Genomic DNA, 24075 nt, shown 5'->3' on the forward strand with positions numbered 1-24075 from the left:
TCATTTGTCACACACTAAAGGACTGTTCAGAATGTTATAAAATGGTGAAAAACGTGACTTGAAATGGTGCAAGTTATAGATACTTGACCCAAAAGAACACTTTCAGCTTTTATGCTATCTGTAAATACTTGTTTTCAAATTGGCCATGGACACACAAGTAACACCTATCAATTTTATAACTGAGCATTATTGTAAAAAAATGTATTCTAGATTTTATCAATATTGTAAATTGGGAACCCTACATGCACGAAACTACTTCAGTTATCAAAAAATGGGAAAATCAGGAAATCTGATTGCATTTTGGGAAGTCTTCAGGAAATTAATGTAAACGTGAAAATATGTTGGATAAAGTTGAGAACACTACACTCCTATTGGAAGCTAAAAATCATACTTAATACCAAAATTAATATTTGTGTTTTCAATCATCTCATAAGACAAAGTCCCAGCTTTTATTTCAATAATCTTATTTGGTTTGCAAAATGAAAAACAGAACAGGAAACATTAAAATCACAACAATAACCAAAACAAACAATGAAAAAACAATCGTGAACAGAAACTCAAGCACGTCCAACCAATAAAATCTAAAGAGAAGCTCCTTGACCTTCAGTAAAACGTGAAGATCGAAAGAAGAACGTCAAATCTCTTCTCGACTCCCAAAACAAGCAAACGAGGGAATGCAAATATCACTAATTTAATTCATTTCTCTCATTCATCTTGTTTTCTTTTTCACAAGCTTCGTATATAGTGTCCGTATTGTCAAAGTTACTGTCCATCACTTTTATCATCACTGGAAAAAAACTCCCAACTGTGTCTCATAAATACCCCAAAAGAGGATTGTTCTGGTTTTTTTGTGTAGTTTTTCATTTTTTGGGTTTGGAACAGGAGGTACAGGGAGGTCTGTGTAGTGTCACGAGTCGCCGTGGTTTTGGTTCCAGGATTTGGAGCTGTAATGGCCGTTGGTGCCGTTTTCTCCTTTGGGCGACACAGCGTTGTTGCGGGCGGCCATCTTGAGCCGATCTTTGGCGGGCATTTCGGTTTCTTCCTCCGAGCTGCTTTCAATATCACTGCGGTCGTCTTTGGAAACCTAGAAAGACACTCGGGTTATTATCTACGAAAACACTTTTATTTATGTGTAAACTTCTATAATTTGATGGCTACGCAACTAAAGGTCAGTGATTAAAAGAATGTTCTACCAATCGACGAACATTATGTGTCTTACTGTACCACAATTTTTGCCTAAAGAAATAGCATAACCAAATTTTTGTGTAATCGGATTCTTTCCAGAGTAGCAGTAGTAAAATCAGATCATTGTTCACAGCTGTGATGTAGGTAAAGCCTTCTGGGCATCTAAAAAAAGCCTCAAAACTTCCTGTTTCAGTAGGAAACATGTCTCATCAAGCCTTTAACACGTACCGAACCCGGAACATTCCTTTAAACAGTCTTAAATATCAAAGGATTAAAAGAGGGAGACGAGGTTGGGAGACGAGGAAAGCAAACTTACAGAGCTAAGGAAGTAAAGACTCAAAAGTGAGACGACAGAAGCGAGTGAGTTTAGCCGAGAGAGTGAAAGATCTATCAGGAGACGAAAGATGAAAGGTGCCGACAGCTTTCCAGCCAGCGAAAGAGTGAGAAGACAAACCAGTTCTGCAGGGAAGATCGAGAGAGAGAGAGAGAGAGAGAGAGAGAGAGAGTGGAATCATTTTTCTTCTTCATTCCTGCATTCTTGTGCATAACAATATCAAACGTGGCAGTCGAATAAGCTCAAAAATGACAGGTGAGAGAGAGCTAGAGGGATCTGGGTTCAGACCTTTCCTCTCATGATGGCTTTGAAGGCGATGCGTGCGATGAGGTAAGACCAGATGATGTGTAGAATCTGCAGCACCAGCAGCAGGCAGTTGAAGAGCCACCATGACGGGTACGGACCGATGATCTCCCAACTCTCAAACAGCGTCGTGTTCAAGATCCTGCAACGCACAAGATGATTGATGATTTATATGCAAATTTGCTCATTTTTACATACATATCTTTAATGCGTAACTTATATACGTACGCACGCACGCACGCACACACGCGCACACACACACACACACACACACACACACACACACACACACACACACACACACACACACACACACACACACACAAGCTGAGAATTGACATTTACCCTTATTTTCCAAAACCCACATGTCCATTGTTTTTCTTCTTTCAATTATTGCCCATGAAACATTGAGTTAATAAACCAGACACATCAGAAATACTCCTATTGGATGGGTTTAATGCTCACAGAATGCTGCCAGTTCCTCCGGACACACACATTTAATATGTTAATGAATGATTTGCGGGGGTGTCAGTCTATCTGGATCATTGTGTGGTTTCTGTCATCAGCACACACCCCATACAGGTTTTATTCGGAGTGACATCAGACCTCCATCAAACCCTGACGCTCGGGTTTCAGAGTCCTGCAGGAGGCATCAACTGAGGTCCAAGACACATAAGTGCCACTATTTAATGAACAAACACACACGCACACGGATACTAACCAGAAGGGGTAAATGATCAATCTCGTCCCAAAGAAGACCATTCCAAACACCACAAACACGGCGTCGCATAATCGCTGGTATTTGGCGTAATTTGCTAATTTTGCAGCCTATAAAAAAAAGGAGAAAGTATGGATTTTATATTCTATGTTAGGGTGTAACAATATACTTAGCTCACAATTCGATAAAAAGTACAAGGTACAAAGTTCACGATTACGATAGTATCGTATTCAAATAATAGATTTATTCCCAAAACATTAAAAAATGTTGTTGCACACACAAGGTGTTATTCAAGATTTTTTACTAAACCTTCTTACTAAACCTACTCTAAATCATATAATTTTTTTACATAACAAAGCAAACTTTTTAATGTAAATTAAAGCACAAAAATGTAAAAACTATTGTGATTTGTATTTAAAAACATTACTGTGATATATTGTTACACTACTATGAATTATTTGTGAAATGTTGGTTATTGGATACAAATCATACAGAATAAAGAAAATACTAGTACATTTTTTAAATCCACAATCGTTTATATTATGCTGGATTGTAAATTTGACACTATACTATATTTCTACGTCCAATGTCAGAAGACACAAGTACAGTTGCTTGTACCTCCAACAGGAAATCTGAGGCGTCGTGAACACACATGACCAGACTGCCCACACGCACCATGTTATTTACATATGAGAAACTGATCAGACTGACCGTGGCCAGATGATGAACGAACATAATGAGAAAATCCTGCGAAGAAACACATTCATTAAGGACAGAGTCCAAACGTACAGTAGATTATGTTTTAGGAAAACGTGACATCAAAATAATTTGCATTACAAAGAGCCCCAAAACAAAGCCCATTAAAAGGCTACAAATACAAATCGATGTTCAACTTTCTGTTTAAGTAAATCTACAACGTTTCTGTATGTGTGTGCTAGCAGAAGCCAGCTCTGGTTCGGCTCTGTCACTTCCACAAAAGCATTTCCCTCTGAATGAAGAGAAACAATATCCCTCTGTTATCCCTCAACCCCGACGACTCGTGCCACTCTAAATATAATGTTCAAATAAAAACTGTCTCCTGAACAAATATACGGAGTCCGCCCAAAACACACAGATGAGAGAACGGTGTTATTTGTCATCACTCACAGCTAAAGAGAAAACGGTCAACTGCACCCGAAGAAACAAACAAACAGCCGAACAAAAGCCACGAGCATTTGTCAGCTGTTGTGTGCGTGTGTCCTCTTACTCTGTATTGTCATAGATTATTTTGTGTACAGACACACACACAGAGCCTGTTCTCTCAATTATTCTATATAAGTACAAATCCGTTTCACATGACAGTTTAAGCTGCTGACATTGTGAAGGAGAAACACTTTCTCTCTGTCTCTCTCTCTCTCTCTCTCACACACACAATGAATGAAAGTCGACGGCTGTGAGGGGAAACTAGAATGTGCTCACTACATTATAAAACACTGTATCCTAACAGTTCATGAACACTCACCTTTCTTTTGATGTCTGTAAACTGTGAGAACATTAGTGACCAGTAGAAGGCCAGTTCTGTTATATAGTAATAATACAGGCCTGGGGTCAGCACCTACAGAACAAACACACACACAGAAAGACGCTCAGACTATAGACCGATATCACTATTAACAACTGATATTCAAATAATTATTACAAGGCTCTCTGGAACCCCTGCTTTTGATTGGACAGATTTACGTTCAGATATTTGTGTTTATCGACCACAACAACGTGTAATTGACCACTGAAAAAGTCCAGCATTCGTTTGAACCCACTTGTTATATTCTACATTATTAACAGACAAACGTTACCTGATAGGGGTAATTGAACCAGCACTGCCTTGTGTCCCACATCCAGGAAGACTGTAACACACATACACCGTTAAATATAAGGCCTAATATAGGCTCTTCAAGAAGGGAGAGGGCTCAATTTTTGGTTTTAAATTAGCCTACTTGTTTTGTTCAATTTTATTTTAAGTTATATTGTATTATATTTAAAAACAAGACCAAATATAAAAAGCACATTTTGACCAGTTTATGCAATAGTGAAAAAAAATGGCTAAATAAATAGAAGAAATACGAAAAGCCATGTTCTGTGTTTGGCTTAGGGCCAAGCGTTTCATTTTTAATCAGCTTCGGCCAAGAATTTTCATTTCGGTGCATCCCTAATCTGAAGTCAAAACACTGATTTGACAAAAGTAACTCGAAATTAATTTAAGAACAACTCAAGGTTTAAGATCAACAGTATCTCTATATAAAAGGATTTTGGCTAACTGTTTATCCAGTTCCTGACACGTTCACCTCAAGCTTACCTGCCACAGGAAACCCACGCCGTAGATAAATATACAAAGATAGAAAGTAAACCTCCACCTGCAGAGAAATGACAGTGACCGTCAGATGGAGCATGTGCGAGAAATCAAACTTTAACACATAAAATGAACCACATTCACAGTTAACACTAAAGAGTCTATTCAGACACCAACTGCGGCAAAAAGCTATGGAAATAAAAACCTACATGCTCTCACAAAATTTGGTTTGTGTGCTGGGTTTGTCCTGGTTCCGCCTGTGTCTGAACCATCTCTGGACCTTTCGGACATCCCAGTCCAGCTGTTTGGACAGACCTTGAAGATGGCGTGATTCTGGGGACTACACAAAGAAACACACTTTTATTCAATTTGACCACTAACAACGTCAGAAGATACACACGGACTCATCACTTTACATAGAACATCATACTACAGTCTCATTGGTAACCAATGACATCAACTTTTCAAAAGCTGTTACTTCCTGTAAAAATATCACTACTAACTGAGAGGCATGAGTATGTAAGAATTATAAAATTTTCACTTTCGCGCAATAAATATTGAAATTGTTCAATGGGTATGTTGCAAATTAAAAAATCGAACTACATTAAGATCATATTTAGATTATACTACATTAAATCTGCGATCTGTAACTTTTTTGGTTAGAAAAAGCTTTCGGGTCAGATTTCAACACAAAGTAAGTTGTTTTTTTCCACACATGTAAAGTATATAACGTAATCTGATGTTTTAAACAGATATGGTGATAAAAGCACAAGTTACGGATTGAAGCTTTATAAGGTAAAGATAAAATGATAAAAGCAAAGCAAAATTGGAAAATAATTGGCATAACATTTTAATAAGAATCAATTTAAAATAAATGAACCCCAGGACATAAATGTGCTGGAACATTCATATCAGAAACAAAGCAGTCAATGCAAAATCAGGTCACATATTGACCACGTCTTTCTCAAGGCAATCCAAAGCTATGAGATAAAATCTCCACCTATAACAAAACGTTTCGGTTTCATTGCTGATAAGAACGTTTAACTGCAGCAGAAAAAGACGGACCTTTGAAATCATTAATGCTACAATTCTATACCATGAGCTCTATTCATGTCTGGTAATGCTAAACCTGTTCAGAGGAGTGACTTGTGTTCTTAACACGGTTTAAGGTGAGATCCTGCATGACCGTATTGTTCTGGTGGCCTCATAAAACAAGAGCTACAACAGTCATGTTAACTACAAAATATCTAAAACGCTAAATAATAATGTTTACAAGGAATTAAGACAATAATGAGTAGGCAGCACACCTTTGTGATGGATGTAAACACTTTCTCCAGGACGGCGTTGGGCTGGGCTCTCCGGCTCACTTCCGTCTGGATTTGAAGAATAGAGGCGCATGGACCTGCGATACACCTGCAGGACAAAATACACAAAAATTAGACTCGACTGATGTAAGGTTAGATCTGACGAGTGATTTACACGCCGTTCGTGCTAATCCAGATCTTAAAGGCGGGGTAACCGATTTACGAATTACGCTTTAGACAACCGAGTCGGGCCGAGTACCAAAACAACCTTGTAGCCAATCAGCAGTAAGGTGCACAGTGCACAGGACGGACATTAGCCGAGCGGAGCGCTGACGAAAGCGAAAGATGGGGGTGGGGCTAGGGCTGCACGATAATTCATCGCGATACAACTAAATCCTATTGTAATCGAGCTGGCTCGATTACAATAGGATGTGTCGATATTTTATCGATACATCATATGCAATGTGTCGATATTTTTTTGAATGCGTAGCTTGTCCGTGAAGCACGTCTCTGGGATCAGTAGGAAATGCTGCTCGATCTAAAAGCAGTGCGAGTTTATAATGTGCATTCGAAAAAGCAACACCCGTCAAACACAATCATTATAAATATACTTTATTATCATAAAAATACCCAATGAGGCTTGAGTAACAGTGATAAAAAGATGTCCATAGGCATTTCCTAGATTCTAGAACATGTTATGGTCTTCTTCTGCACTGCGTATTTGGAGTTTCCGCACAAGAGCGCCCTCTGGCTTTCGGATGCAGCAGCATTTTCCTGTACTTCACTCAAAAGCTGTGCATAAATCATGATATTTATCGTCAGTTTAACGTGACAGCACTAGGTAGGGGTGTGTTTGTTTTGGTGATTCGAACATCAACAACGGCTAAGAGAAATCGGACACCCCGCCTTTAATCTAGTTCTACACAAGACACTTCCAAGAAGTGGTTTGCATCATTCGAGGAGAAGCGTGTCATCCACTCAACCTTAATACAGATACAAAGAAATTATAATCTCAATATATACACAATATCTCAACAGCATACATCTCATTATATACAAAATACACAGTGACATATATCGTGAACTTGTCAACAGCTGTGAAATCTTTCAAATCGACTGCTTTTCTGAAGCTTTGAACCAACAAGATGTTCATTTGACTCATGCAAACTCCAACTACATTCCTCAAACAAATTGTCCGACTGCCTTTTTAATGAAAGCCAGAAGCTACAACTCAGGACAATAGCAAACACATCATCGTAGCACAACAGGCGACTTCAGATTTGTGTGAACGATGACTATAAAGATGACAGTAATGATAACTATATTAGAATCCACAACAACATTATGTTTATTCTACTGTTGCACTGCAGTTTCACATTTTAAATGCACGAGCTTCTTCGAATGGATTCTGATTGGCTGTCAGTGTTTTATCGTTCATGAGGTGAAGACAACTGGGCCAAAAACTGCATTCCAACAATGCCATTCATCTGTATCATTATTGTCATAGTTGACTCCACTATTCTCTTAAATTTAGAAAGATTTTTACAACTTTATTTTTATAGTTATTGCACCAAAACAAGTTCAACACAGATTTTTCATAAATACCTCAATATATTTTTTTAACATTTTGATGTTGGTTTTCTGGAAACACATTGAGATTGCTTTTTCAACATAGTTAACATACTTGGTGGAAACTGGTCTTTAAATTATTGTCTGTTAGTTTGTATGCAAATAGTCATTGTTACAGTCATTGCCTTTGGTGCGAACGAGTCTTTAATCTGTACATTTTTGTAATGCTCCTCAAAATAGGTTTTCCATACAAGTCGTCTCATAAACAAGAAAATAAAAGACAGACTGCAATTGAAAAGTTACAAAGTTCTTCACATAAAACTGTCTTTCGAACAATAAAAGCCAGCAAGCGATTTAATAAATATCTACATTGACCCGACATGCAGAATGGCCGCTGTTGACAATGACTGTTTTGAGCAGTTCATTAACTCAGAATGGCCACAAGATGTTGAACTACGACTCCAGGCCTGTCCATGAACACAACATACAACACCATCAATGAGTTTCAATTAAAACACACCGGGTAAAAATATTCAGTGCATTAGCGCTTGGTAAATACAGTTTTTTAAAGCGTTTGGATCTGCACAGATACACCAGAACTGGTCTTGTTGGCTTACGCAAGACTAAGAAACAAACCAAGTTGTGTAAACAGTGACGTTCCTTGTTTAACACAAAGGCATTCGCAATATTCCCTCATGACGACGGGGTCAAAGTGACAGTTGAGTCCGAACTAAACATTAGCTCGTTGAAACTTCTCATGCCCTCACAATATTCCCAATAAATCAATGTAAATATGTTTAGACAATACACTGAGGTATTGAGGAATCCCAAGAGGAGTCTGGTGAGTTTGTTGAAGCTGTTTGGTCCTGCGTGGACTGCGCCGGTGGCCCTGAAAACATAAACTTGAGAACTTCCAGACTCCACGTGGACTCGGGGCTTTTCCAGCCAAACATCCGTCAATCTAAATATGAATTGCGAAAATATTCAGATTTGATCTCCTCAAGAAAATCGTCAAAGCGCTTCAAGACCAACTAAACCAAATGAGGAAGTTCCACACGGCTTCCCAGAGTCGAAGGCCAAACGTTACGGTCATGAGCGTTACATCACTACCACAACGTTCCTGGCAGAGGTTTTACTCATGTTGTCATACTGGAGACTCAAAACTCTGGGCTGTTGGGCGTTTCAAGGCTCATTTCTTGCCCTGTGTACAACTCCCTCACATCTGCATGACGGCGTTTGCCATTTTCTCACTAATTCAATTCGAGTCTCATAAACGGTACGTGACCTGACCATGTCCTGAGTGGGCGGGGCCTCGGATAAGACTCACATTCTGTGTCCAGCTGCCATAAACCAAAAAGACGATGACCAAATGCATCTTCACTATTCAATCATGTCCATTCGTCTTAGCTTAAAAGGACAGTTTAACCAAAAATACTCCCCCTCATGTGTCTTTCTTCAGTATAAGACTAAAGAAGATTTTCTGAGAAATGACTCAGGGGGTTTGTGTCCATACAATGGAAGTCACTGGGGGTCAACGTTCTTCGTTCTTCAAAATAGCAAGAAAGCAAGTCATGCAGGTTTGGAATGACATGAGAGGCAGTAAATGGTGACAGAATTTTAATATTTTCCAAAACTGAAGACACAGATGTCAATAAATCTAAAAAAAACCTCTTAAAATACCAAAGTCAGTCCTGATCTGATGTTATCAGAGCGACGGTTTAACACGTTCCTCTGACAAGAGCCGCATGAACAACACACAGTGTGTATTCGAGTGCGTTTGAACGAAAGTTAAATGTTTGATGCCTCGGGGAACACGGAGACACACGCGTCAGTACCTTTGTGTGTGACTGTGCCAAGAACACAGTGACGCATCAGAAAAACGTCTTTATTTGGTTTACTTGGTCTAAAATGTCACATAAACAATAGATAAAATATATATAAAAATACTAAATATTATTAATAGTAAAACGTTCTGTGGTTGAAGCAGCACAGATGCCTCAGGCTTAGACATACATGTGTGACTTCTCATTGTCAGAGGACATCAAGACCGTCTCTGGTCTAAAGTCACTGATGAATAAATGAAGAGAGAGAGAGGCGCTGATGATGTCATTTTGGCCTGTTGCATGCGGACTGCATCAACCCCCTCCGGACCAACTAGTGTAATTGGCCTCCTCGGAGGTTTGGCCAGACGTGAGACATGCCTGACAACGCTCGTCCACCGAGAAACTCACAAGACAAAAGAACACAACAGAGCGACAGTCATTATGCAAAATATAAACACCACGCACGACGCCGCAAACCACACGCGCATACCTGTCAGAAAGAAACTCACTGAGCGTCATTTACAAGTTTTTCCAGAATGAGGTCGGGCTTCATTCTCTAACTAATCTACGTTTTCATGACATGACGGATGGAACCGCAACCAAATAAATAAAACATTTCATCATGACTTAATTTGAATGAAAGTAAATTTTATAACTGTAACAGTCATGTATAACACACGGTCAATGACTTAAAGAGACAGTGCACCCAAAAATAAAAAACCTGTCATTTGATTTTATTTATCTTCACGTTGTTAAAAACGTTTGTATGGTTCTTTTCTTCGGTGGAACGCAAAAGAAGATATTTTGAGAAAAGTGGTATCGTTCATACAGTGGAAGTCTATGGTGTTCAATGTTGTTTGGTTATCAACCTTCTTCGAAATATCTTCTTTTGTGTTCCAAAGAAGAAAGCCACACAAGGTTCCCTTTAAGAAGACCATTAACATCTGGCCTGACGTCTATCTCGTCTGGCTGAAGATCGCCGAGCTGGTTTTCTGAACTGGTTTCGGTTGCTATCTTTAAGGTTTTTGACGCATACCACACACACGAGTGAAATAAGTCAAATGTCAATTTTCAGCCATTAGGATGGAACTGGTGTGACCAGACTCAAAGCAAATACATACTTTTAGTTCAACGACAGTAACGCTCGTTTCCAACAAGTTTGTCAAGAGGATTCTTCTTATCATACCGCATGTCAAATAAGGCCCGAGGAACATAAACCAGCAAAGGTGAAAGTACCATGTTATGTTGAAGTTTAAACTGATATTATGTTTTCTTGTGTAGTTCCATGGTATTACAATCTGATCCCCTCAATGGAAAGCCACTGCACTTTTTTGTAAGGGTACGAGACCCATATTAACCAGTGGAAACTGGGTTTAGACGTCAACCCTGTCGTAAATCCCACCCTCCCAATGTTGATCTGAGAAACTTCTGGAATGTTTCTGCAGTCTATTCTTAGTGCTAAATCTAAAACATTAGTTCAAGACGCTGAATGTGTTTCCTGGAGGAACCCAAGAGCAGAGACATTCGTACGTAACAGAATCGTGTTCTGACAGACAGCCGGGGCTTTGGCAATAGAAATTTGCCTCCCTTAAAGGAAAACATTAAAAGGTCTTTGCACATACAGTCCGAAATTTTCGTATGCGTTTTTTCGTATTTGCCTCTCGTTTGTACGGTGTCTCTGAATTGTTAAAAAAGGCCACTCAAAATGCTTGACGGATGCGAAAAACGCAGACGGACGAAAATATCGGAGGCAGTGTGTAAATGTGATTGACACAACGTGAGGTCGTATTTATTTTTTAACGTGCGGAAATTTCGGACTCAATGTGCAATGGGCTTAACAACGCGTTTTTAAAGTTCAATGTTTCGACAACATTTGGGGCATAATTTTGATTCCCACCAAACGTTTGACTCCTCCCACTTTTTTACACTAAGGCACTTTCGATAGCAAGTCTATAAATGGTAAACACACCGCTTCAAAAATAAGGCCAGAAACTGCCAACCTTGTACCTGATAACAAGATTTTACTGCGATAAAATTGCTCACTAACCCTAAACTGTTCATGCAAAGGATCTTTATGCACTGGCCCCGCCCCCCGCACTTTGACTGCAAGTGCATTACTTTAACTGTGACTTAAACGAGGCAAAAAGATGAAATATTTTTTCGTGGTTATGTCACAAACAACTGTCAGCAGCTTTTGCACTGAACCCTGAATAATTATTTAAAGTTCAGCTCGTATTAATGGGATAGTTAGTTCGCCCAAAAACAACCCTTCGTTCATCATTTACTCACTCTCATGTTGACCCACACGACTTCTCTTCCTTCCACAGAACACAAAAGATCTTTTTAAGAAAACAGCCATTTGAGGCTTTGTATAGGAACATCATGTAAATAACCATCCACAAAAAACTCAAGTCCCATACACCACCTTTATGGAACCGCCACTGTTGGAGCTCAACATCCCCAGTCCCCATTCACTTTAACTGTACACATACGACTTTCTACAAAATGTTGTTTGTGTTCCAAATAAGAAAGTAAGTCATATGGGTTCGTGAAAGAGTAAATGACGACAGTATAAAAACACAATTTTGGCGCGCTGTCCCTTTAAAAGCGATTCTTCAGGAGGTGAATTCAGAGCATTCTTCAGACACATGTTTACACACCGCAGGGTCTTCATAAGGTGTGGCACTGATTCCTCATTCATCTCAACACTAAACATTGCCAATAATTCACAAGATGATCACAAATATTCAATCCCACCTATTTATATCTGCTCACACTGAACAAGGAAGCTTGTGTAAACAGCATGCCCTTCAAAGGGTGGGAAAGGGATGCAATTGAACAAGTCAACATATTTCACACAGTTACAAGTAAATCTAATCCTCTTTTTAAATCTAGGCCTTGCTGGTCAGCTGACAGATGTCTCAGGCTGGAAGTTCATAGCCAGCAGGGTTAGAAAACCAGCTTCATCCAAAACCAAATGCATCATCGCAAAACAACTTTTTATTAGAAGCTAAAACCGCCAGTCCACATGCACGCGCATAAACGTGCATGTGATGCAATGAACCTCATGACTGCGAGTTAAATTCGCGTTTCTCGCAACCAAACCAGTTCGCCATCCGAACCGAATCATACCTCTCGAAGAAGATGCGCACTACGAAGATCCCCAGAGCCAGCGGGAGCACGGGCAGCAGGTGCCCGGCCTTTGGGTACTCCAGGCCGGGCGCCGGGTCGGCCAGATCCGCCCAAGTGACATTGTGCGGAAGCCAGAAGCGCTCGTTCCAGAACCAGGCTGAGAGCGCAGCCATGTTTAGAGGAGAACTGAAGATTGAGCGGAGGACGGACAGAAAGAAACGATTCACCGCCCCCTTCTCTCTCTCTCCCTCTCTCTCTCTCTCTCTCTCTCCCTATGCGAGTGTGTGGTTCGGTGTGTGGACGTGTTGAAGGCGTTTCCACGCCCGTGATGATGAGGGAGGAAGTGAACCTCGATCTATCTTCCGCTACATGCGGAAGGGCGAATACAAACGTCACGGCGCAAAATATTTTAATATAATAATTTAGTTGAGTAACGTATATATTAGTTTTTGTTTTTCATCGTTTAGAGCTGAAGCTCGTGACCGTTAATGCCCGAATTCAAGTTCGGAAACGATTTAATGATTCAGTCAACGCGATTCGCAGTGTTCATGCTCTAATACTAGTGATACCTGTAGCGACTTGATCTCGTTGAAAGTTGACTGCCTGGATGTCCCTCTTTATTATTAAATACGCGAGGTGGAATCGGAAACAAATATCGTTTTTTAGTATAATTTAACAGCAGAATGTTACATGTTTATTTCACTTGAGTTAAATTAATCAACGAATCAGGTGAACCGTTTAGGAGCGAGTCATCCAAACGAACAGATTCGCTAAAATTACAGTTTTGCACAATTGCTAAAACACTTTTCTTGAAACCATGGCTCGTTTTCTCAAAACCTTAAACGCAAGGCCAAATCTTCAAACTACATTCACAAAATCTCGTACGCACAGCCAGTAAATATCCTGTTATTTAAATGTCATCTGGCGTTCTGAGTGAATTATGTGCACAGTTTAACACAACACGAGTGATGGTCGAGGATTTATCTGCGTCTGCACTGTATGAGGATATGAACACATGAACTTCATCTCCAGAGTTGCTCTGAGAGTTTATTTTACGAGCGTTTTACTGTTTGAGTGAAGCTATCGGCAAACAAGCGTCTTCACGAAGACCCGTCAAAATAAAAGTCCCGTTAAATTGAACACTCACACAAAAAATACTTTATTGAACTATAGTATTTGCTATTGAACATTGTAGTGCCCTTGTAGTAAATTGATAAACACTGTATACTATAGTAAAGTTTAAAAACACAAAAAGTTCAAGTTTTACTATAGTAAACTATACTATATTGACTGGGTTAAATAGAATTTCATTACTAAAAAGAGACTAAAATACAATTTTCATTGACTAAAACTAGAGTAAATGTCATCAGTTTTCGTTGACTGAAAAAAGACGAAAATAGTCATGGGTAATTCTGACTAAAATGCTCAGTCTTTTAGTCGACTGAAACTTGACTAGACTAAAAATAGCATGAACGTGACTAAAACTAATAAAAACTAAAATGACAGCTTGACACAAAGACTAGACTAAAACTAAAATTAAAACAGGCCGCCAAAAACAACACTAGTAATCACAAGTTCAATAATGAATACTAAGCTACGCTACAGGCCTTGGGGTCGCGTGCTGGATGCTCTTCCTCATCCTCTTCCTCCTTTTATTTTTAAACTTTTGCCGACTGTGTTGACCATTTTGCAAGTGTATCACAGTTCCAAATATCTTTAAGTGAGATTGTGTTTAGTTTTGCAAAATAAAGGGTATGAGATTTGCAAACTAAACTTGTTTAAGGTTTTGCCAAAAGAATGACGGATTCAACATATAGGTTTAGGCCAATGAGAAATTGCAGCACCTTTTGATGGACATGAATGTCTTTATAGCGCCTCTTAGTGGCCATATGTACAAACACAGCAGTTATCAAATACAGTCATGGCCAAAATTGTTGGCACCCCTGAAATTTTTCCAGAAAATCAAGTATTTCTCACAGAAAAGTATTGCATTAACATATGTTTTGCTATACACATGTTTATTCCCTTTGTGTGTATTGGAACAAAACAAAAAAAAGGAGGAAAAAGGCAAATTTGTCATAATGTCACACAAAACTGCAAAAATGGGCTGGACAAAATTATTGGCACCCTTTCAAAATTGTGGATAAATAAGATTGTTTCAAGCATGTGATGCTCCTTTAAACTCACCTGGGGCAAGTGTGGGCAATATAAAAATCACACCTGAAAGCAGATAAAAAGGAGAGAAGTTGACTTAGTCTTTGCATTGTGTGTCTGTGTGTGCCACACTAAGCATGGACAACAGAAAGAGGAGAAGAGAACTGTGTGAGGACCTGAGAACCAAAATTGTGGAAAAATATCAACAATCTCAAGGTTACAAGTCCATCTCCAGAGATCTAGATGTTCCTTTGTCCACAGTGCGCAACATTATCAAGAAGTTTGCAACCCATGGCACTGTAGCTAATCTCCCTGGACGTGGACGGAAGAGAAAAATTGATGAAAGGTTGCAACGCAGGATAGTCCGGATGGTGGATAAGCAGCCCCAAACAAGTTCCAAAGAAATTCAAGCTGTCCTGCAGGCTCAGGGTGCATTAGTGTCAGCGCGAACTATCCGTCGACATTTAAATGAAATGAAACGCTATGGCAGGAGACCCAGGAGGACCCCACTGCTGACACAGAGACATAAAAAAGCAAGACTACAGTTTGCCAAAATGTACTTGAGTAAGCCAAAATCCTTCTGGGAAAACGTCTTGTGGACAGATGAGACCAAGATAGAGCTTTTTGGTAAAGCACATCATTCTACTGTTTACCGAAAACGGAATGAGGCCTACAAAGAAAAGAACACAGTACCTACAGTCAAATATGGTGGAGGTTCAAAGATGTTTTGGGGTTGTTTTGCTGCCTCTGGCACTGGGTGCCTTGACTGTGTGCAAGGCATCATGAAATCTGAGGATTACCAAAGGATTTTGGGTCGCAATGTAGGGCCCAGTGTCAGAAAGCTGGGTTTGCGTCCGAGATCGTGGGTCTTCCAGCAGGACAATGACCCCAAACATACTTCAAAAAGCACCCAGAAATGGATGGCAACAAAGCGCTGGAGAGTTCTGAAGTGGCCAGCAATGAGTCCAGATCTAAATCCCATTGAACACCTGTGGAGAGATCTTAAAATTGCTGTTGGGAAAAGGCGCCCTTCCAATATGAGAGACCTGGAGCAGTTTGCAAAGGAAGAGTGGTCCAAAATTCCGGGTGAGAGGTGTAAGAAGTTTATTGATGGTTATAGGAAGCGATTGATTGCAGTTATTTTTTCCAAAGGGTGTGCAACCAAATATTAAGTTAAGGGTGCCAATAATTTTGTCCAGCCCATTTTTGGAGTTTTGTGTGATATTATGTCAAATTTGCTTTTTTCCCTCCATTTTTTTGTTTTGTTCCAATACACACAAAGGGAATAAACATGTGTATAGCAAAACATGTGTTAATGCAATACTTTTCTGTGAGAAATACTTGATTTTCTGGAAAAATTTCAGGGGTGCCAACAATTTTGGCCATGACTGTATATATAACACAGTATATTGATCTGTTACAGCAATGTTTCTCAATTCTTATTTGTGCATCCTTGTTTTCTTCCCTGTAGGATGTGAGGGAAGGATGCAAGGAAAAGACTATGAGGGATGTGGAGGAATCGAAGCAATTGAAATAGCTTATTCTTGCTCACTATTATCAAATATCAATTAACTTTAAACATTAAACATTTTGAAACATTGAAAACAAAGTTATACAGATACTTGAGTTAGACTTCATAGCATGAACTACATTAAAAAAGCAAAAATACTGCTCAAATTTATTAATGCACGAGTTTGATGTTACACATCAATATTAAATATACTGTCTATAATACGTTTACATTTACAATAACTTAATGCTTAAACTAAAATCTATGCATGTTTGAACTCTATTTGCATATTAAAATAACATAAAATAGTAATAATAATAATAGGCTAATTTAAAATAACAAACCAATGACAAAAACATATAAGACGCCATCAAATAACTAAACTAACAAACGTTTCTGAACTTTGTATAGCAATTAAGAGGTTGAAATAAGTCTGCAATAATGTTAATTTTTCTATACAAATTCCTTTAACTGGTTAAAACTACTCATAACAAAACACATAATCACAGCCAAATGATATATTAGTTTAAAAACACTAAGAATGAGAATGTTTTTTGTAAAATGTCTTATTAACATTAAACTGCACTGTGGCTTTCAGCAAGGCTTTTATTGAAAACCTTTTTTAAAATATACATTTGGGTAATACTGAAAATGTCAACCTTAACATGAAACAATACGTTTTTGCCAATGGTTTTAACAGCACAGATATCAACGTTTAGTGGTACCCATGTGAGGTCTCTCTTCAAGTTTTTAAAGCATTTGTTTTATTTTTAGTGCACGAGCTTTCATACTCAGCTAAGATTGTCACATCCATAATGGGACACATTCCTCATAGATGGAAATTAAAATAAATTAAAATGTCTTTTAATATAGAAATTGTGGCAGAAGGTAATATATATACTTTTTTTTTCATTTTAACAATTTGTTTCATTTAGTGATGCTCTAAAAATGTTAACATATGCAATTCCATGCAAATATGAACCTTACTTTACAACCTTACCTACGACTTTAAAGTTGATAGTTCAGATGTAAATATTTGGTTAAAATACCCACGATAGATTGCTTACTGCTTTTTCCTTTTTTTGTATATTAAAATGTGTATAGGCAGATATTTTTCTGATGTGTAGCTCTTACAAACAGGAGCTCACAAAAATACAGTACAAACAGATGGCTCGATATATTGGTAATAGGCTAAATACAAAGCCAAATCAGATTTTAACCATAGTAAGCATGGTAGTTGATTTATTTCTTATAGCTTATATATTTTTATTTTAGTATTGTTTATTTTACTACACATTATGAGGAAGAACTAGCCATTGTAACACACACTGTGAATGAGTTGCTTCACTTTATGTAAATTTGCTCACAGCTGATTGGTTCAGTTTCAGTGTGAGATCTCTAATCTAGATAAAAGCTGCTCCGGGGGTTAAAAACATTAAAAATTAAAACATTAAAAATAAAGTCAGACAGACACTTGAGTTAGAGTTCATAGCCCAATACATTAAAAAGGCAAAAATAAAACTTCAAAATAAAAAGTCAAAACATGCTTTAAAGTACAATTCCACGTTATACATCAACAGTAAATATACTGTCTGTAATAAGTCTACATTTACAATAACAATGCTTAAAAACTAAAATCTATGCGTGTTTGAAGTATGGAGAATTTAAATGTGTCAGATTAAGTCGATAAAACACTTTCACATACACCTGAACTTTTAACATTACATTGAAAGGTTTCATTTGTAGTTTTTGTTAAGACGAAGAACTCCATTTGTATGTTAATGACAAAATTAAAATAATTTTAAAATAACAAACCAATGAAAACAATCAAGTTATATAAGAAGCTATGAAATAAAAAAAAGCCAAAGTTTCTGAGTGAAGCTTGTCGTAATAGCTAATACGAATAAGTTCAAATAACCCTGCAATAATGTTACTTAAAGTTTTCCTAAAGGCCTACAAATGTCTTGGAACGGGTAACGCTCTGATATACTCGAATATAAGAAAACACACAATCACAGCCAAATTATATTAGTTAAAATGCACTTTATTAAAACACACTTTAAATAATAACCATTTACATTTGTACAATGTGCAGATGACTTTAAACATGGAATTTCATAAAGTGCATTTCATTTATCTACCATGAGATGCACAAAAAAAGCTTACAAAAATATAAACAGATGGCTCGAAATGCTTCATACTTGCTGGAATGTTAATAACACTTTGACACCAATTATTATAGGACCGTTTTTTTAAATATCACACAAAAACCGTTATTGATTATCTAGGTAGCAGTGTATGTAATCTATTGAACTGGCCTATTTTTTGTAAATAAAGTTATTATTCCGCGTTGTGGACGTTATGAAAACATCTGTTATATGAAATAACATCGGGGCAGCTAGCTTAATTTTCTGAATTCCCTTTTGGATTAAGTGCAGTCGGTGTGCAGTCAAATGCGAAAGTGCTCAATACTTGGCATTTTTGTTTTTAGTAAGGTTTCTGGCAAGTCCGCCAGTTTAGAAAAGCTGTAAAGAGAAAACAGTCAGTTTGTTATGGTCTGAAACGGTGTCACCCAGCAGTTTCAATTTTCATTACATGGCAAATGAGTCATTGGAAGGTTTCAAGCTTCGAGACCGACCAGGTTTCAGTCAGTCAATGGCACAGTCTATTAAAAAAACACACAACTGTACCTGACAACATACAATCATTAACAGATTCACAAGGTGTCAAAGGCAGCACTGTGGCCTAGTAATACCAGCACCAACATGACTGTGATATTACATTCAAGTCTTTTGGCCTCTGACCTAATCACAGCCATGATATGACTTAAAGGAAGCAACGTATATGGTTTGTAAACACCCATTTGTCATGAGTACTTTCATTAAAATAAAGCAATGTGTTGGGCGATTAAAGGCAAGGCGCAGTGTTTTTCTTTTGCTTTATGTGACCCTTCTTTCTGGTTTTGTCATTACAGTCTCAGAGCCCAGAGTGTTCTGCTGGAAAGGGGGCGGAGACTAGCAGCTCATTTACATTTAAATAGACAAACACCAGAAACAACATGTTTCTCAACTCAGATTGTCATTCTGGTATTATTGATCTTCCCAGGGCTTTCCCCCCGTGTTTGAGATGAAGGTCTGTCTACGATCGCTGCGCAAAGCCCCACACTTCAAGCATGGAATGTCTATAAATTAACACACACGTGTTGTTTTCCACGACATATTCATATTTTCTTACATACATTTTCCTAATTAATGCATGTTTCCTTCATGTTCTTGTCATGCTATATAATGCTGTTGTGGTTATGCAACATTCAAAGAGACTGCATAGTGTAAGGCAGTTCAAGTATTCAAAGGAATTCAAATATAAATGTACAAATACAAATCTATTTCTCCTCCTCGACTGTTAATGCTTTCAGTTTGCGTACTTTTAAAGGTGTCGTGAATAAGAAATCAATTTTAACTTGTTTGCTTCATTTCACCGGTTTCTTTGTAAACAAGGCACAGGTAAACGCTGGATTTGCAGAGAGACTGAGATTAAAAAGCAATGCAGTGCCATCAATATTGGATCTGACAGGAATGGCGCAGCAATATTGTGTGAGTAAAAGATATTTGTACTATGCGTCACTATTGCTTTGTTCGAGATCGCTTGATATGTCCTGATTATGTGTAACCTCCAGTGCGTGTCCACCAGTACTGTTATCCAATCATAGCAGTGGGCGTTTACTTCCAAGTCTTCAATGCGGCCCGCCCATAAAAACCGAGCGTTTCTCGAGCCGGCCTCAAAAATAGCCTATTGCTTATTTATTTGGATGTTTCTGAATGTAAAAACCTCCATATTTCATAAGAGTTGACCTTAGATAACAGTATAACATTTTTTAAAAAGCCACGACACCTTTAAAACTTTCCTACTGTGTACTTGTTCAAATAGCCTGCTCTACTGTACTTCTTTGGTACTGAGAACAATGGAAATTTCTACTGAAATGTTTGTAACCTAGGTGGGGGCTGGTGTGATCCCTGCCGCTGTGGCAGATGGAGGGTGAGCTTGCTGAGCATCTGAACAGCATCCTAGCGTCAGACTGAAGACGCATCACTGCTGCCAACAGATTTCTCATTTATCGCTTGTTCCTCTAACTCACTTCACCTGTTGGAACCTGTAAGACACAAAAAAAGATCAAATAATGAAATCAATAAAAATTGACAAACATTTCCAAAAATATTTATGCACATATTGTTCTGCAGCTGCTCAATTTGTAGAGTACCGCATCTGCAAAAGGCATACATGTAAATGCAGGATGTTCTGAGACAATGCGTGAGTTGTGGATTAAGATGCTTGTAATCCTCAGGGTCATATTCAACAGCCAGGTTTACACGCAAGAAAATAATTCAATTGCAATTGGATTGATGGCTCAATCGGACTGAAAAGCCTTCATGTAAACACCTTACTCAATCCGATTGAGGTCGATATGACTGAAAGTTCGATCGGATTGAAAGGGGTGGTGTAGACCGAAAGCAATCCGATCAGGAGGAAAAAGTTAAGCATGTAAACGCTTGAATCAGAGTATTTTCTCAATCAGATTTGAAAAAACCTTGTGCAAATGCGCAGTGCTGCGTATGTCTTGATTATCTAATGTTTGTGTCAAATATTGAAAAACACAAAACTCACCACAAGAACATGTTTTATCCATGGCGATGTCACGCACATTATTAAGGGAAAGGAGACACGCTACAGGGCTCGTGTATTATTTTGTAACAAAGAACGCTATAAAGAACGCTGTGTTATTCGTTTTCTTTGCAAATGTGAAAATACTAACTATAGTGAGTTATACATCCATCCAGAGACTAAGTTTGAAGTGAGATGTTAGACGCTGTGCGCAGTGTTGCCAGGTCCCTTTACGTTTAAAGTACATGGACAATCGGGAACTTTTTTAACTGTTGGCGAGGCCGTTTTTTTCTTGTGGGTTAAAAGCAGAATAATGTACACCTTTTTAAATTCAATCATTCATTTTGCAGAATAAAGAGGATGATATTCCTGCTGCTGTATCAACTCTATATGATCCTTACCCTCTTGTGTGCTTGTTCTAGACGATCTGTGATGATGTTAGAACACACCAGCAACAATAACAGCAGCGATAACCAGCAGACCACCAACACATGATCCTGCTACAACACCTGAAGACACTGAAGACACGCCTCCAGCTGTAACGACAGAGAGACACATCATTAGTTCAACTGAATCTGTCAGTCTAATCATAGACCTGGGATTTATTCCAGTCAGAAAGGAAGTTCAACAAATTAAGATTAACCCCGACCTCTGGGTCAACAAACCCCGAAACAGGAAACTGAGTTTAAGGTTCCATTACAGCTGTTCTGGGTTAGTTTCATTAACTCAGAGCAAGTTTACATGGGGGATGTACCTTGTCATTCTGTCAGTCTTTCACATTGCTGTTGGCTAACTTTGTCACTCCTGAGGTTTAATGTAGTTGGTCTGAAATGGCCACAACACACGCACCAACGGTTTATATCCTTACTCCCAATTGGTCCTCTAGTGATAAGAATTAGGGACGATTCACATTTCATGTCTTTTACGCACGCAAGTTCATTATCTTAAATGTATAGTTTAAGCAGGCACGTCCAAATAGGGGTCTTGCAGTAGGGGGAATTGAACCACCATTAAAATGCTATCAGTCATAGAAAAGCTTCTAGTCTGTTTTTTCTCACTTGCAAGACTAAAATAACATTTTACTTCTATGTTAATGAACTACAGGTTTTTTATGGTATATGCTTTAAAGTTTTTTTCAGTGATTGTTGGTAAATTTTACCGGTATTATCATACTTAGGTTACAATATATGCACTAAAATATGCAACATGCAGGCACTGCAGCTCCCTCTTGTGTCTTCTATAGAGATGTGCAATAATTGCAATGATCTGAAACCATCGAGATGAGGTCAAACAATCGCGATGAGACGATTATTTAATAATCGTGACAGCCCTACTGAGAAATGGGCATGACTTACCCCGCTTTCTCGGGTTTGACATGCATCGCATTGTGAAACGGAAAACCCAGAGTTTCCCTCATTTCAGGCTTAACAAACATAGTTTTCACTAAACCTCCTTTCTGAAACAGGCCCCAGGACTGTAAAGAGCTTTTAATGTGAAGCAGTTAACAAACTTCATGTATTTGTGTTAAACAGCACTGAGATGATGACGAGCCAGTAAAACAAATACTGACTGACTACACCGTTAATATTCCTCTGACGGATTTATTGGACAATGTTTTTGACATAATGATTTCAGAGAAAACTGTTCTGAAAAGACTTTAATTATACTGAAGAGATCTCCTCACCTGAGTCAGTGACACTGAATGTCTTGTGTATAGTGTGTGTGTGTCCGATGGTGACGTCTGCTTCATACGGTCCAGAGTCTTCATTCTTCATGTGTGTGATGGTGAGAGATCCAGTCTGATCATCCAGCTTCAGTCTGTCTCTGAATCTCTCATCAATCAAATGTGTTGAGATCTTTCCATTCACTATAATGATTTCAGCTACAGGAGAATTGTTGTGTTTGATCTTCCAGTGTATCTGGTCATTTCTCTGTTCATCAGTAACATCAATGTGTAGAGTGACAGAATCTCTCTCTTTCACTATCTTCACTTCAGGAGACAAACCTGCAGAACAACCAGAAAGAGGAAAAGAGAAAGAGTTAGTAAAACAGTGTCATGTGAGTCAGACACAAGCGGTCAACACTGAATCAATACAGATACACAAACACTCAAAGAAGCCTCAATTTTACACTGTAATTGTTCAGGATGTTGAATGATTATGTACATAAAATGATTATTAAAGTAAAGCTTGTGATACTCACTGACACTGAATGACTTTGGATGGTTCTTTCCATCGATCTCTAGTTGATAAAGTCCAGTGAGTTCAGATGTGATGTCTGTGATGGTGAGATCTCCAGTCTGAGGGTTCATCTTCAGTCTGTCAGTAAATCTCTCATCAGGGTCATAAACTGGATCACTGTTGACTGCTTTGTTGATTCTAGCTATGCGAGAGCCATTAAACCTCCACACTATCGGATCAACTCCCTTTAGTTCAGTAAAATGAGTGTGTAGAGTCACAGAATCTCCATCATTCACTGACACTCTCTCAGTCTCATCACCAAACACACCTGCAGACACAGAAGCGGTGAGAGATCAAACACTGTGTGTCTGTAAAAGATTCAGTTGAGATCTTTCATCTTGACCAGTAAATGTTTTCTGCTACAGTCTACATTGAAGTCTGATGTAGTTTACTCGGTTTGTAGGAAAGTGAGTGCTGTATAATCGTTGCTAATTCAACTTACCGTTGATGGTAATAAAGAGTAAATAGATCGTCTTCATGTTATTAGTAAAGATGATCAGTAAACAAGACTGCATGCGTGAGACAATTGATTGATGTGTGTGGTCTACAGAAAAAAACCAAATACATTATTAAGTTATCTATTATAAACAATATAAACAAACATGATAAAGTATTACAATGATACAAGGAAATATGTCGTTTACAATAAGTAATAACAAACCGAGTTGCTGAATGTTGACAAATCTAACTGCTGTATGCTACAGCTGGCATCAGCTTATACTCCGGTTTGTATTTAAACATAAGGGTATAAATATCACACACACACGCGCGCACACACACGCACGCGCACACACACCTTAATGTCACTACAGAAAATG

At 38.4% G+C, this 24075-nt stretch overlaps 2 protein-coding genes across 4 annotated transcripts in view; both read right to left on the reverse strand.

Moving 5' to 3' along the window:
• Positions 1–435: 435 nt before the first annotated feature.
• On the reverse strand, positions 436–13012 carry cers5 (ceramide synthase 5). Of its 3 annotated transcripts, XR_008962143.1 has the most exons (11): positions 12695–13012; positions 6174–6279; positions 5076–5206; positions 4873–4930; positions 4373–4423; positions 4042–4134; positions 3159–3287; positions 2544–2650; positions 1808–1964; positions 1502–1644; positions 969–1084 (listed from the first exon to the last, which is right to left on the reverse strand). XR_008962143.1 is itself a non-coding variant. In XM_057326341.1 (10 exons), exons 1-10 carry the CDS (start codon positions 12865–12867, stop codon positions 908–910), a joined length of 1182 nt encoding a protein of 393 aa, XP_057182324.1. In that variant the 5' UTR covers positions 12868–13005; the 3' UTR covers positions 436–907. The 3 variants fall into 3 exon arrangements, 2 of the variants coding, with proteins under 2 accessions (XP_057182324.1, XP_057182325.1); XM_057326341.1 differs by lacking the exon at positions 1502–1644 and having other exon boundaries at positions 436–1084; positions 12695–13005; XM_057326342.1 differs by lacking the exon at positions 1502–1644 and having other exon boundaries at positions 436–1084; positions 5086–5206; positions 12695–12803.
• Positions 13013–18281: 5269 nt separating this feature from the next.
• Positions 18282–24075, reverse strand: part of LOC130548468 (uncharacterized) — a 59369-nt gene continuing 53575 nt past the window's right edge. Inside the window, exons 6-10 of the mRNA XM_057325257.1 lie at positions 23700–23801; positions 23220–23525; positions 22702–23022; positions 21419–21553; positions 18282–20508 (exon numbers count right to left, since the gene is read on the reverse strand). Coding sequence (XP_057181240.1) covers positions 21456–21553; positions 22702–23022; positions 23220–23525; positions 23700–23772 — 798 coding nt within the window. The 5' untranslated portion in view covers positions 23773–23801 and the 3' untranslated portion in view covers positions 18282–20508; positions 21419–21455. The remainder of the gene's footprint in view (positions 20509–21418; positions 21554–22701; positions 23023–23219; positions 23526–23699; positions 23802–24075) is intronic.

Source organism: Triplophysa rosa, linkage group LG25, assembly GCF_024868665.1.
Source record: "Triplophysa rosa linkage group LG25, Trosa_1v2, whole genome shotgun sequence".
Classification (NCBI taxonomy): domain Eukaryota; kingdom Metazoa; phylum Chordata; class Actinopteri; order Cypriniformes; family Nemacheilidae; genus Triplophysa; species Triplophysa rosa.

Excerpts from the sequence above, each read along its gene's own strand:
- cers5 (XM_057326341.1), bottom strand. The coding sequence starts at position 12,867 with ATGGCTGCGCTCTCAGCCTGGTTCTGGAACGAGCGCTTCTGGCTTCCG. Across the intron at positions 4,931-5,075 it reads ACCAAATTTTGTGAGAGCAT|GTGGAGGTTTACTTTCTATC; the intron begins GTAGGTTTTTAT and ends ATTTCTCTGCAG. Across the intron at positions 3,288-4,041 it reads TTACAGACATCAAAAGAAAG|GATTTTCTCATTATGTTCGT; the intron begins GTGAGTGTTCAT and ends GTTTCTTCGCAG.